At 33.6% G+C, this 14,654-nt stretch overlaps 1 protein-coding gene across 1 annotated transcript; it reads left to right on the forward strand.

Moving 5' to 3' along the window:
• The first annotated feature begins 11,768 nt into the window (after positions 1–11,768).
• On the forward strand, positions 11,769–12,472 carry LOC127852214 (uncharacterized). The gene is made up of 2 exons (XM_052386099.1): positions 11,769–11,890; positions 12,093–12,472. The coding sequence occupies exons 1-2, from the start codon at positions 11,781–11,783 to the stop codon at positions 12,319–12,321; spliced, it is 339 nt and encodes a 112-aa protein (XP_052242059.1). The 5' UTR covers positions 11,769–11,780; the 3' UTR covers positions 12,322–12,472.
• The last annotated feature ends 2,182 nt before the right edge of the window (positions 12,473–14,654 follow it).

Here is a 14,654-nt window from a genome sequence, read left to right on the forward strand (position 1 = left end):
CATATTTCTAATAATCTATGTACCGGTACTTGGGTTTTGCCTAATTGCTGTATTTTATGAAATTTGACGCACACGGTAGGGATTGTTAAAACAAAAAATCTCTGTTTAAAGTGCGGTGACCCCCTTTTTTATTTGGGTTTTATGATGACAATATGTAGATGAACGTATTTGATCAGTTTCGCAGAATTTTATTAGACAGATTTTTTTTAAATTCCATTAATGTGGTTACAATTGTAAAAAATGACGTTTTTTGGGATGACATAAAAATTATAAAAAATAATTTTCTTAACATTTAACATGTGTACTCCATTTTATTGGTAGTGTGTGGTTAAATTAAATGGTATATGATGTATCTTAGCTTATGTAATATCTACATGTTGCCAATTTCATAGGTTATTAATTATTTTTAAGCAATTAGAGATTTTTACAGTTTTATTGAAAAAGTACATGTTATTTAATGGTGAATAAAATCAAAACAAGGCCGGTGACCCTATGTTTTATTTCATTTTTCATATAGTATTTGTATATATATCTTAAATATAAATTTTGGACAAAATCGATTAGATGGAAAAAAATCAGCAAAATTGCAGCAACACCCCTTAACAAGAATTATTACACCATATTGACTAATGTATTAAGCATGAGCGCGATAATTCTCGATACTGTTAATAATCGAAACAAATAGCAATGCCCGACAAACCACTAAAACAGGTTTGTTCGAGGAACGCGCGTATAAATATTTAAAATATGTAAGGATACTTCGCTTGTGGCCGGTTGACTCATATGTTTTAATTTCACTTCCAATCTTCTTTTGGTTTTCTGTTTTGTATCTGCCGCGAAAACTCCGCGTAACATCCCGTACTGCGTGTGATGCAGCTAAGAACTGTACAGAAAAAGACATTCGCTATCTTTGATCTCATTCATTGAACTCTTTACCGTTCACAAACTCCTACCACAATCAACGCCGTATGTCTTTTTTAAAGATATTTCTTGTTTTTACTTTGCTCTAATACTATACGTTTTTCCCCACGAATTTTAATTATGAAGTATATTGTTGTCATAGAAGAACAGTTAAATTTGCTTTGTTTTACCATGCAGAGGGTTGTAAAACAGTAATCGTTTTGTTGGTTTGTTTTAAAATCTCTTTTTTCTGATTCAACTATAAATTTAATTCCCTGTGGGCCTACAAGTTGAGACAACGTAGGCTACGAATCATGTGTTCTTTGCTATTCTTGCGAGGATCTGAATCGATACGGAGACCCGTGCGACTCCGCGAACACTAGACACGGCTGTGTATTGTACTGTATAGGTATCATTTCGTCATTGTATATAATTTATCTTAACGATTTATTGTGAATCTATTAAAACTGCAGGTGCACATTAGTAAGTTAAAGGACTCGCAGTAAATGCCTTTGACATTTTCAATGTTCTGATTATTTTGTTTCATATGTTTTTCACATTTAATTGAATGTTCATGAGCAGTCTTATAATTTGACATCAATGGAATTATTTTTTGTCATATAGACAAGGCAGTAGGGAAAAAAGAGCAAATATGGAACCAGTCGCAAGAATCTTTGAACCGAACATGTCAGCGTCTCGTCTTGGAAAAGGAATACACCATATCTCTGTAACGGAAAAGTAAGTTTACAATATTCATAACTATGAAAACAGAGCGCATCGGACCAGAACAACATATATCACAAATCAAATAGAGCTCCAGATAAGCTATTGTATTTGTGGTAAATGAATACTCACTTTTATATTCGGTTGGCTTAAATGCGGTTTTGTTTTTTATTGAGGATTTTAAGCGTTACTGAGTTTATTGTTTACCCTTTTGTTTTGTTTGTAAATGTACATCCAAGTTATATATTTTTTCTCTGCGCGTTTTCCGAGTTTTGAACGTATTTTGTGTTCGCTTAAATCGGGACATTTAAAATACTTAATACGGATACCCACAAGTAAATCTCTACCTTACATACGTTATTGAATACATATTTGTTTCATCATTTTTCTTTAAAACCTTCATATCCCATATTTTCTTAATTTACTAAGTATTCTCATAGGTTTTGCTTTGATTTAATAGTTTTAACTTTTTTTTGTTCATGTCATGACGTGTTACAGATGCAACTGAGCGAGGAAACTCGAAGAAGCCAACGAGCTAATACAAATGTATATTGGACTCTTCGTAGGCGCTTTGTTTAACACTAGCAATAATACTTTTTGTTAACTGAAGGAAGAATAACAACAAGTAAGTTGACTTAACAAATCCTAAATGCGCAGACACATGAAGTTAATAGAAAGAGCTTTTCCCTTCACGTTTTGTGATATCACTTCGCTTGTTATTGATCAAACTTACTAATATATTCGCGTTAAGACATCGTTATTAATATTTCGGACAATATGCACTAATTTCATTGTTTTTCCCCACTTTTTAGATCAGTGGAACACTCTGAATCAAATTTTACCGATTCGACAGCTTACTCGACAACATTGGCTGAATCAGAAGAACAAAATTGCAAACAAGATCCAAATAGAGTTAACAAACTCGGAATCTCATGTTATAATGGAGGAGAATCATTCAGTAAAATGTCGCGATGGTCGACTCCGCAATGTGCCCCTCCACAGCAGGATGATAACGGAGTGATGTGTACAGGATTTAGTTCAATCTAGTAAAAAAACACACACCCCCCCAAAAAAAAAAATAAAATAAAAATAAAAATAAAAAAAAAATAAAAATAAAAATAAAATAACGGAAGCACTCCAAATAAAACGTTGGACTTAAACTGTGGTGCAAGTTATATGGTCATAAAATTCAAAAGGACATTGAAGAAATCTTGCAACTTAACTATTGTAGTGTAGATGTGATTGTGTATGAGCTTAGTGTTCAATTTAAATTGAAAGGACTTGCTTACATATTTTTGGCATTTTTGAAGCTCGCATTGGATGCCTAAACTTGATATAATGAACGGTATAAAACAGCTCAAGTTAATACAATCGAATTGTATTTTATCTTGAAATAAACTTAAAAAGTACTCATCCGGATTCAATCCGGATCCGTAAAAATTGAAAGTCGATTGCTACACTTTTTATTTTTATTTTTAGAATGTGTGACAAAAAGTTGCAAAATCGTCAACTCAACAATCTGTGAATAAGTCCCTTTATGATCGCATGAACATGATGTACGATGTTTCATGCTAACAAAAAATGTACTCATAGTATAAGTTGCTGCGTTATCTTTGTCCATTTAGAAGCTGACCAATCTTAAATGCAGACGGACATGTCGAGGTTCTTGTAAATTTACATTAGTAATGCAAGGTGGAAGTGAAAATGAAAGGAAACATGGCCACACCAAAATGAATGTTGTCTACGTTACTTGACCTGGTAATCTAGTTTGCAAAAATAGCAAAGAGGCTAAGTTGCGTTTATCGTCAAAGGCTGATTGAGGTTATGCAGTGATGCATGTGTGCAAGCTGGGAATGGTATAATGACATTTAGATGCTCTGTAAAACAATGGTGACAAATACTTTAAACATACATCTTGCCATACAACATATACGTTATTGTGAGATAAAGTGTTTAAAACACGTTTAAAAAATATACAACAATATATGTTTAAACTAAAAGCTGTTTCTAATTAGTTTGTGACTTGATTATTTATTCAATAGACTTGTTCACAGATTTCGTATTTATAAAAAAGTAATAAAATATATAAACTAGCAAATATATAATCATTTTTATGGTAAAAATTATTTATATTACCTATTAAAGGGACTGTCAACCACGAATGACGAAAAAAGAAAAGTTCTAAAATACCGATTTTTTTTTAATTTTTAGTTTATATTGATTAAAATTTCACGACTGGTATATTACATTACTTGAAAAAAAGTTCATATTTTCAGTATATTCGGTAATAACATTTCGCGATGTGAAATCGACAGAACATCGCGAAAATAGGTGACATAATGATATACACACTATAAATAACTTAAGTAGATTGATCATTTTATATATAAAATATATACAATTCACTACGCATGCACAATTTGCATTCCTGAGTTTAACACGTGACGATGATGATCAATCTACTGGCGTTATTTAAAGTTAACGGGAAGTAACCTGGTAGACATACCCAGTAAAATTTATTACCGAATATACTGAAAATATGAAAACTTAACAACTTTTTTCAAGTAATGTTATATACCAGTCGTGATATTTTAATCAATATAAACTAATAATTGTAAATAATACGGTATTTTATAACTTTTCTTTCCTTCGTCGTCGTGGTTCACAGTCCCTTTAACACGCATCATTTATTACTTATTATTAAACGCCGAATGATACGTACTATGTTTGAAATACTAATATTATTGACGCAACTCAAACAATATTTTACCGTTTGTGAATGAAGTTTTTATCGCACGGTACGCATTTATCCATTTTTTTTTAAAACTAATAATTTTTTTTTACATTTCCTTAGTAAGGTTTGTTATTTCGCTTGTTGAACATAATGTTTACGTTCTATTTTGATTTTTTTAATAAATACATATTTTATTTTATGTTTTTTTTTATCAAGAAGGGTAAGTCAGCGTCCCTTTAAAATGTACACGGCCTTGTGTTAGTGATATTCTTACACTAGAAAGACTAAACGCATGTTGAAGTACCATGAAGATACCCTTCATATTTCATTAAGAGACCTTGAACCAAAATAATGTCAGTAGTGTACGTAAAGGGAGCGCAATCCGAGTGACTTTTCAAATATAATAGCTTGAGTAAGTTACCTTACATTTTGTCGTCTTCCGGTAATGTAAAGCACGTTTTAACTCTCAACATTGTGTAAGTTAGAGCTTGCATGTACTCGGTTATATCTTTTAATTATGGAACATTGAGTATCTACACCGCCAGATCGTAAGGCGAAAGGTATATGAAAGAGATAATTAAATCTTTTGTTTCCAAAGGTATGTTCTTTCTTTCGAAGATAGACAGACGGCACACAAACAGACAGCCCGATACACATATAGACAGGCAGGCATACAGGCAGGCAGGCGGGCGGGCGGGCGGGCGAGCGGGAGGGTGGGCGGGACAGACAGACAGACAGACAGACAGGCAGGAAGGCAGACAGACAGACAGACACAGTTAACTTGATTATTTTATTCCCAAAAACATAAAAAAAACAGTTAAAATAGTCCAATCATATACAAAAAACTGTACCTTGAAAGTACACTACTAAATGCTTCTTTACTGTAGTATGATAACATTGATAAGCACGTTGCTTGTAACATAAGGGTTTAAAGCGGGCAGATTACATTCAATCGTTTGAAGTTACACTCGGTAACGAATAGCATAATCTATGTAGTTCAAAATACAATAAGAAACACGTATCATATTTACAGTGTATGAATCATAAAAAGACAAGGTTAGGCTAAACATGTCCTCACTACCCATTTTAGATATAGTCGTCTCGTAATTGTTACACTGAGAAACTGATCGTACGTATAAAGAGGAACTAAAGTATGTATAATTCTGAAACGTTTGCGACACGGTCATGTTTCCAGGAATGCACGAATCCTTCTCGCAGTTTTGGTTTGGTCAACATAATATGTGCCGCTTGTCTCTCATGTGATACTACCAAACACGCGGAACGTCTTTTGTTACCCCAAAGAACAAGTGCGTTTATCAAGAACTGGTATTAAGAGCCCTTGATACTTAGGTGGTATTTAACTGGGTTTAAGGCTCGTCTAAACTTTGTCAAAATATGTCGATACATGGCATTTGCTTGTGTTAAATTATTAATTACTTATACGCCGAGATGATTCACATAGGTAGCCATGCATTTATGTTTAAACTAATCGGTCTAAACGCCAGAGTACTTCCTTGTTTACTGCAAAGGTCGTTCGGTACGGAATCCGGATAGTGCCATCAATAATCTCGCCCTTCTTTCAACAAGGGCGACACAAGACACACGAAGCGATACACGATATTTTTCGCGACAGTCGCGGCGACGCACGATATTTTGCGCGACAGTCGCGGCGACGCACGATATATTTAAAACGATATATCGCCCCTGTGTAGGTAGCCCAAAAGGCGATATATCGTGTTAAATATATCGTGCGTCACCGCGACTGTCGCGCAAAATATCGAGTATCGCTTCTTGTGTCTAGTCTGAAATTAGACCGCGATACACGAGATTCGGATAATATGCGCGATATTTAAATAATAAAATATCGATCTCGTGCGTCGCCGCGACTGTCGCGCAAAATATCGTGCGTCGCGAAAAATATCGTGTATCGCTTCGTGTGTCTAGTGATACACGATATTTTTCGCGACAGTCGCGGCGACGCACAATATTTTTGCGACAGTCGCGACGACGCACGATAGTTTGCGCGACAGTCACGGCGACGCACGATAGTTTGCGCGACAGTCGCGGCGACGCTCGATATATTTAACATCATAGTCACTGAATAGATGTGGATATCGGCCAGATTTGTGAATCTTCCGTTATTGGTCCTCACACGCCAACTTTCTATAGTTTAGAATTTCATAATAAATACTACATGACGGTAATGTACACGAGAAATTCATTTGTAATGTAAATTATTCAATTTTTGCAATTTGAACTAATTTTATTGGATGTACATTTTAAAACGTTGAAACGATATAAATATAACCAATTTAATATAGTTGCTTATGTTTTATATTATGTTTCATTGCTACATGTAAATCAAACATGTTTTGTTTCCATATTACTTCAATAGTATATTTAGAATTATTTTCATGACCCGATTAATATTATATTTTACGATTACTTGTCCCTTAAGTAGAGATGAAGAGATTGCGACATAATTTGCGCTGTTAAAATAAACAAAAATGGTTGTACAGCAGTGTTCGCGGCGATAACGATTCAATGTTGATATTTGATCATTGTAAAATATTTCATAGTTGTATTCCGTTGTTTATCTTTACTTCCGTACTGACTTAAATTAAAACTCTAATCTTAAAATACGTTACTTTATCAACGACAAAAGTTTAAAGTACAACTGTATGCACTTATTATTATCATTTGCATAATGCTGGCTTACTTCGTTATTTCTATGATGAATCAGTTCAATATAACAGTTAAAGTTAAAGTTGAAGAACACTTTATTGCATTTGCACTATATTATAAATACAATTTAACTTCACAAGCAATACATTTTAAAAACGATATACACTTTAATTCTATCCTTAAAAAAACGTTTACTTATTTAACATGTGAATAACACGCTTGAACTAAACACACTGTGTAATGATTGTATAACTCAATTTTAAAATGCTTATCCGTCGATTTGATTTTTAACACACGTTTTGAAAGTGGTTGTTCAACGTACATGACAATGCAAGTACACGCATCTTGTTGCACATACACGTATAATTACAATGTTTTATTGTTTGAGGTTCATACATGGTTAAGTGTATCACATGTAAAAAGTACAAAGTATACGTTTTTGCAATCATTTCATTCTTCCGCCGCCTTTATGTTTGGGTTTGTAGATGTAAACTACAGTTCGGAATTTGATGGAGTGAAACGCCCGCAATTATCAAGTTAATCTAATAATGTCCTTTTAGTGAAATATGAATTTACTGAAAGCAGGAAGGAAAATCATCGGTCATTCAATCGGGTTATATGTAAAAGCGACCACCGCGTATTATTTTTAATCATTTTTTGGTATTTGCAGATGATTAAGTATTGGTTTATGAATACGTTTTTCAAAACAAACATTCCGTATCACTGTAAGATTTGTTTCAATTACAACTGCAAACAATACCACATACGGTAAGTGTGGTGTAATCAGAGATAGCAAGCTTTGAAAAAAACTTGTTCTAACTACGCGTCATTTAATATCCCACAGTGTATACTAGTAATTGAACAAGTATCATTATTGGTTTACTGAATACGTTTTTCAAAGCAAACATTCCGTACCACTGTAAGATTTGTTTAAATTACAACTGCAAACAATACCACATACGGTAAGTGTGGTGTAATCAGAGATAGCAAGCTTTGAAAAAACTTGTTCTAACTACGCGTTATTTAATATCCCACAGTGAGTGTATAATTGAACAAGTATTATTATTGGTTTACTTATTAGCAGTTTGTTATGTTTGTATTGCTGTCATGATTAGTTCACTCACACTATTCATGGCACCAATAAATTAATTGTCACTTAACAGAAAGAAAAGCGGTATGTGTTTTATTCTTATGGGCACGTTTGGAAATGCTTTAAAAGTCATAATACTTATGCATCTGAATAAAATTATCCTACCAAGTCGCAAAGTAAAAGGTTTATAAAAGACTTCAATTGAAAAGAGGAGATAGTTTAAAAATATCAGTCAGTTCCCAAAACAAATCTGAAACTAGCTTAAGGAACTTAAGCTTACAGGTTATGTAGTACTGACTAGAACTCTAGACGGAAGTCACGCAATTAATAAATACTTGTCATACTTGTGTATCCAATATTATAGAGAAGTTGTTCAATTAGCGTAAAAGATACAATGTGTCCGCTGTAGTTGTTTTTATCACGTAAAGAGAGTTTCATTCGAATATACTTTAATCGAATTTCACCGCGCGTGCTCAAAACTTGAACTTTTGGTTCAATTTCTCATGTCTGACAAGCAAACGTGTTTTGAATGTTGATGTTTAAAGGTATTATTTCAGGTTTATATGTAAGAAATATAATTATGTTGTTCCTAAAACAGTCTTTGGGAGGTTCGTACAATTCAATGAGATCATCGTTTTGCAAATGGATTCGATTTGGATGATAACCGCCATATTTTGTAACGAAACAGCCATTAAGAAAAGTGTTAAGACAGTATTTTGTCAAATGTGTACAAAATATCCATCTATTCAATTATGCTTCATATGTCGTTGAGTGACGAATAAAAAAGCATTGTTGGTGAGTTTTTTTGGTGACTGTCGATCAATGTTAATGTTTTGTAGACTTGGTTATGGTAGTTTTTGCATCATTTAAAGTCAGAAAATATACCAACGACATTTGAAGTTATGGTAAATAGAACTCACATGCTACCAATACATTTATAGTTTCCTGGCAAGCCATTTTATCTATTGGGTTTTAAACCTCATATACAGTGTTAAAGGGGCCTTTTCACGTTTTGGTAAATTAACAAAATTAAACAAAATTGTTTCAGATTTGCAAATTTTCGTTGTAGTTATGATATTTATGAGGAAACAGTAATACTGAACATCTACCATGCTTTAGAATATCCATTATATGCATTTTTTGACGATTTCAAAAGCTGAAAATTATAAAGCGTTGCAACGCGAAACGATTGAATAATTTTGAGAGCTCTGCTGTTGTCGTTATGTTTTGGGATACTACGCGATTGCGTATATAAAGTATAAAATATATCACTCGGTGTATGTGCACGGATGGCCGAGTGGTCTATGCGATAGACTTTTACTCCAGGGGTCAGTGGTTAGAGCCCAGTTGAGGTTTACTTAATTTTTTTTTTTACCGGAGCTTTATAGATCCAATGTTTACATTTATCAATATAAAGCATTTAATGACAAACTTCAATACATGCCAAAATCTGTGAAAAGGCCCCTTTAATGGATGCTTATTTTATTAATATACCAAAATAAGACATTATTATAAACACTAGAAATGTCAGTGTCGTGCCTGAAGTATCCACACATGCTTTATTGCTAGAGGGCATTGGAAGTTCAGTTTAAGAACTGGTTTTCTAACAATGCAAGCTTCATACCTTTGCAGTTTTGCCTTGATGCCACATATTGTAGTCGCGATAGGGACGGTGCAAAATTTCACCATGAGCATTCACAAAGGAAATGTGTTAATGACTCACGCTGACAATTACGAAATGATTAAAACAGAAGTAATGGCCCTTGTGCACTACAATGTCCATCATTTTGATATATTTACCTTTGGATTGTTAAGTCGGTATGTATACTAGTTTGCAAGATATATTTCATTTAAATTTAAATGTAATAAATAAACAAAAGTCAATTGCTCTCACACTATAAAATCAAGAGGTTTGGTTCTCGTGCAAAATACATTCCATCAATAAAATGTCCTTGCTATTTAGTTTCAAGATCATTCCACCTATAGGTTTAAATATATGCTCCGTAGAGCATTTATATTAAAATATAAACAAAGGGCAATAATAATGAAAAAATATGCAAGAGTTATAGTTAACGTTCACTAAGTTTGCCTGTAATAATCTAGCTGCTTATACATTTTCATCTGATACATCTGTTAGTGTTCGAGAAATAATTTGGACGTAGTTTGCACAAAATAGCATAGGGCAGTAACTCTAAAAAGAGCAGCAAGAGTTATGGTTAGTAGCATTGCACATTACCTCTATAAGATCTACCAACATATTAATATTCACGTTGATACCTCGTTTGCTTTTTAGATATGCTCCGTAAAAAAAAGTACAGCAATTAACAAATTGCAATAACATGTATCATATGGGTGCAAGACGTAAACACTCACTCAATAAAATCCACCAACTTATAAAGTTTCAAGTTGAAACATATTTTGCTTTTTGAGCTGTACTCCGGAAAAAATTTAACAAAGGACAATAACACTATCAAAAACGATTCAACAGCTATGGTTATGATGCTGTTACTATCCCTAAAGTCATAGTAAAACCCACGAATTGTATTTTTTTATATCCCATACGACCCTTGTGCACTGCACAGTCCCTCAGATCTACTCAGGTTTTGAGATATGCTCCGTATAACACATTAAAGAACAAAAATAAACATAGGACAATAACTCTTAAATTGTGTAAGCATGTATTATGGTTGTTGTGCATTGCACAACCCTTACATGTAATCTACCGACTTTTGAAGTTTAAAGATGCTACATCTTATTATATTTTTCCGAACTCAATTTTAGTACAAACAGTTATAAGGGGCAACAACTTTAAAAAATAAGGCAGCAAGAGTTTTGATTCCTATGCATTGCATACTCCGTAAATATGATCTTTATAATACTGTATACAAAAATTGCTTTCAAGCGCCACCTCGGAAATAGCATTGTCTCATTTATTAATGCAACTCAAAAAAGAGGTGGAGCCCGTGATTAGCGGCCGTGTCAACGTACGAAACGTTTACCACATACAAAAATGTTCTACTTGCAGTATCTGTGATTCGTCACGCAAATGTTTACGCACATGTACCTGTATTGTTTAAATATAGAATAATACTAATTATGTCCTCTTATCGCGGAGAGACCGACTGAATCACCAAGCCTATTGACATATTTTCTTCCGTTTTTATAATTCAAACTTATCGCCCGGTCTCTATAAAGATAACATACTACTACCTGGTCTATTGAACGGGACGACTGATACACAACACTAACAAGGAACCAAACAAGTTTTCAATTGGGATTCCATGTTTCAAAAACGAAAATGATATAACATTCCAACCGTTAAGCGTCTATAAAAGGCGCATTCTTTTGCATTCATTTGATAACGTTTGCCTGCAGATATTAAAATACGCGGTTTGCTTTATAAGTATAAACTGCTGTGTTTTAAAGACTATTTAACTAAAACTTAATACAATTTTTTTTATTTTTAAATATTAAATCGTATGTTGTCGTAAGTGTTTTCTTTCAAATATATACACATTTATGGAGGCGTTTACTCAATTTCTTTATTAAACAGAGAACAGGAAATGATTCTGAAATATATTTGATGCAGTTTAATTGAAGTATTAATATTTTAGATTATATTTTAATTCAGGTAAATCGAGAAGTACAATGCCTTCTCTACCTGTCATGTTCATACTTGGAGCAGTGATTCTGGTTTTGATGATAGCAGGATTGCTGCAAACAAGAAGGAGGGTGTTCTTCGAAGGCCGAGAACTCAAGTAAGCCTAACGGGTATAGCAATTAGTTTGTTTTGAAAAATATTTAGTTTGCGAGTTAGATGGCAAAGCTCTTTTAAGAAGTTTTTTTTTTCATCAAAAGAATATCAGAATTAACTGTGCGGGTGCTTTCTAGAGTGACGGAAACTCAGTGAATTACATATTCAGTAATACGCCTTTAATATGTGCTGTTTACGTTTAACAGTTGTCATGCGATCGACATGCGTATTGTACTTGTTCAAAACGGACATACATATGCGAATGCTACTGCTCTTCCTGATGTTCATAGAACCTGCAACGTGTCTTCGTCACACTATTGCACTGGTTGCGGCTGGACAATGGATGAAGAATATCGACAGAACATACAGAACAGAGAGAATCCTATCCGTTTGAGCAACACTGTAGAGCTGATAGAAATTATTCAAGATGAGTAGAAATACATACTGATTTGGGATTACAATAGCGACATTTGCTTATTAATACACAATATAACACTGAACAGTGCTTTCAATTTTGACACTGCACATTTCTTATTCTAATTTTGTATGCATGTTTCGTAAATGCGGTGTTTTTCTTTTGTTTCGAAACTATCGAATATTCGTATATATGTTTATACTGCCTGTACAAATGTATACTCAAGTAAAGTTTTATCGCATCAAATGAAACAAAACATTTGTTATATGAATTGCAGCATGGAATCGCCCATAGTATAATTTAATTTATAAGTTCGTGGGTTCATACCATATATTGTAACAATACAAAATATTTCTGTCTATATCATAACTCTGCAGAAAGTCTCATCAATATAAACTATAGCACTTGTTGCAGTGATTTCGGCATCGGCTACAAACACCTCAATGTTCACATTACTAAAACATGTTGTAAGTGTAGTGTTGCGCCTATGGCGTGTCAAACGTTGCAAAATTCAATGTTTCCATACTTATGTGGTATGGCGTGTCAAACGTTGCAAAATTCAATGTTTCCATATTTATGTGGTATATTTGAATATAATATGTGCTGTATTTCCATTTTTGTGTGGTATAGTTGCATATATATGATGTATACATTCATATATATATGGTAAAATCCGTTATATGTATTGCATAACAAATATATGTTGTATAATTTCATATTTATGTTCGATATTTTCATATATATGTTCGAAAAGTTCATATGTGCAGAGGGCCAGATAAGATGCGTATTTGCGTAAAATACGCATGAAAAAAAAGAAAATACGCATGACTTAAAATTTTGTCGATAAAAAAAAATCCTGGCTAAATTCGGATTACGCATCGTGTGCAATTTCAATGCGTATTAGCCGTTTATACATGCATATGAATTCATGTAAACATGACTGGTTCCCGTTATTGTGTCCACACCGGTAAAAACGTAGTGACATGACGATTTATGTATAGAATGTGGTTCCCGACCTAATATACTCCTCAGTCAGAACAGTATCATTTCATTTTGGCCCACGATAAAGACCGATGTTGACACAACGGGCTCCCCGCTGCATTGTTGAGAATCGATATACGCTTATGGTGAAAACATTTGACATCACGTTCGATAAAATCCGAATCGCCCAACTTCAAGCATTTAATTTTTACTAACAGTTATCTCCTGTGTGGCACTATGGAAAAACCTTTTTCCTTTAAGCACTTTTTAAATGGCAGCCGAAATACACATATAATAAACAAGTTTTGTGGGCCAAGCTTCGAAGATTTTGATCGTGGCTGTATAGTGTGTGCTAAACAGTGGCTTGCCAAATCAAGACGGAAAAATAGATTAATGGCTGCTTATAAGCCAAGGGCAAAAAAACAGAACAACTGTTAAATAAAACAAATGTGATCGTTTTATTGTGTACAAGACTGCTTGCTTGTTATAGCGAGTTAACACTACATGTACAATTTATTATTAATTCTCATCCTTTGGATATAAATACTCCTTAAAATTATCGGATTTTGATTTGTACTCCTCAATTAAAAATTTCATGAGTGAAATACCCCTCGACTGAAAAAATTATCTGAAGCTCTGCATATGTGTATGCAATATTTTGATATATATGTGGTATAATTCTTATATTTGTGTGGTATAATTTTCAAAATATTTGTGTGTTCTAAACTTTCATATGTGTGTGCAATAATTCAATATGTTTGTTTTAAAATTTTCATATATATGTCCTATAATTTCCATCCTGGGAAATATTTTTAACGGATATGACTTAAAAGCGGGTATGGCTTCTTCGAGCGTTAAGTGCGTCTGTGTGTCTTCTTCACGAGTGAATTGTCACGATGAGTTGTATTTTTCACATTTAACAAGCGTCCATTTTCCCTGTAGCAGGATTATTCGGTCTAGTCCTTATACTTGTGTCTATTCGGCTTCAGCCTTATTCGGACCAAAATCAAGAGGGCTTATTCGACCCTCTTTTTTTTATTTAAAATGTTCTTTTAACGTAAACACCATATCGTTTTCTCCAGCTCGAAGGCGCTCACATGATAAGCACTTTTTACGAAATTCTACCAACTAAACTGATCGCACAAATTCCGATCGATTCTCGTAAAGTTTACTAAATCATATACCGCCATAAGATATGCTAAAATCGATCTAAAATTGTTAATAACTTAAATATTTATTAAATTGTATCCCGTCAATTGAAATCCTTCGTTTCAAATCGGTATGACTGAATTGCGGGAAGTGCCCCTTTCCAAGGACAGGGCTTTCTATAAACGGAAAGGGCCGCACATGAATTATTTTGAATATTTTCCAA

This window comes from Dreissena polymorpha, chromosome 12 (genome assembly GCF_020536995.1).
Source record: "Dreissena polymorpha isolate Duluth1 chromosome 12, UMN_Dpol_1.0, whole genome shotgun sequence".
NCBI classification, from domain to species: Eukaryota; Metazoa; Mollusca; class Bivalvia; order Myida; family Dreissenidae; genus Dreissena; species Dreissena polymorpha.

Bases quoted from the DNA above. Each gene is read 5' to 3' on its own strand.
- LOC127852214 (XM_052386099.1), top strand. From the start codon at position 11,781: ATGCCTTCTCTACCTGTCATGTTCATACTTGGAGCAGTGATTCTGGTT. The intron at 11,891-12,092 runs GTAAGCCTAACG...TACGTTTAACAG, and splicing joins TTCGAAGGCCGAGAACTCAA to TTGTCATGCGATCGACATGC.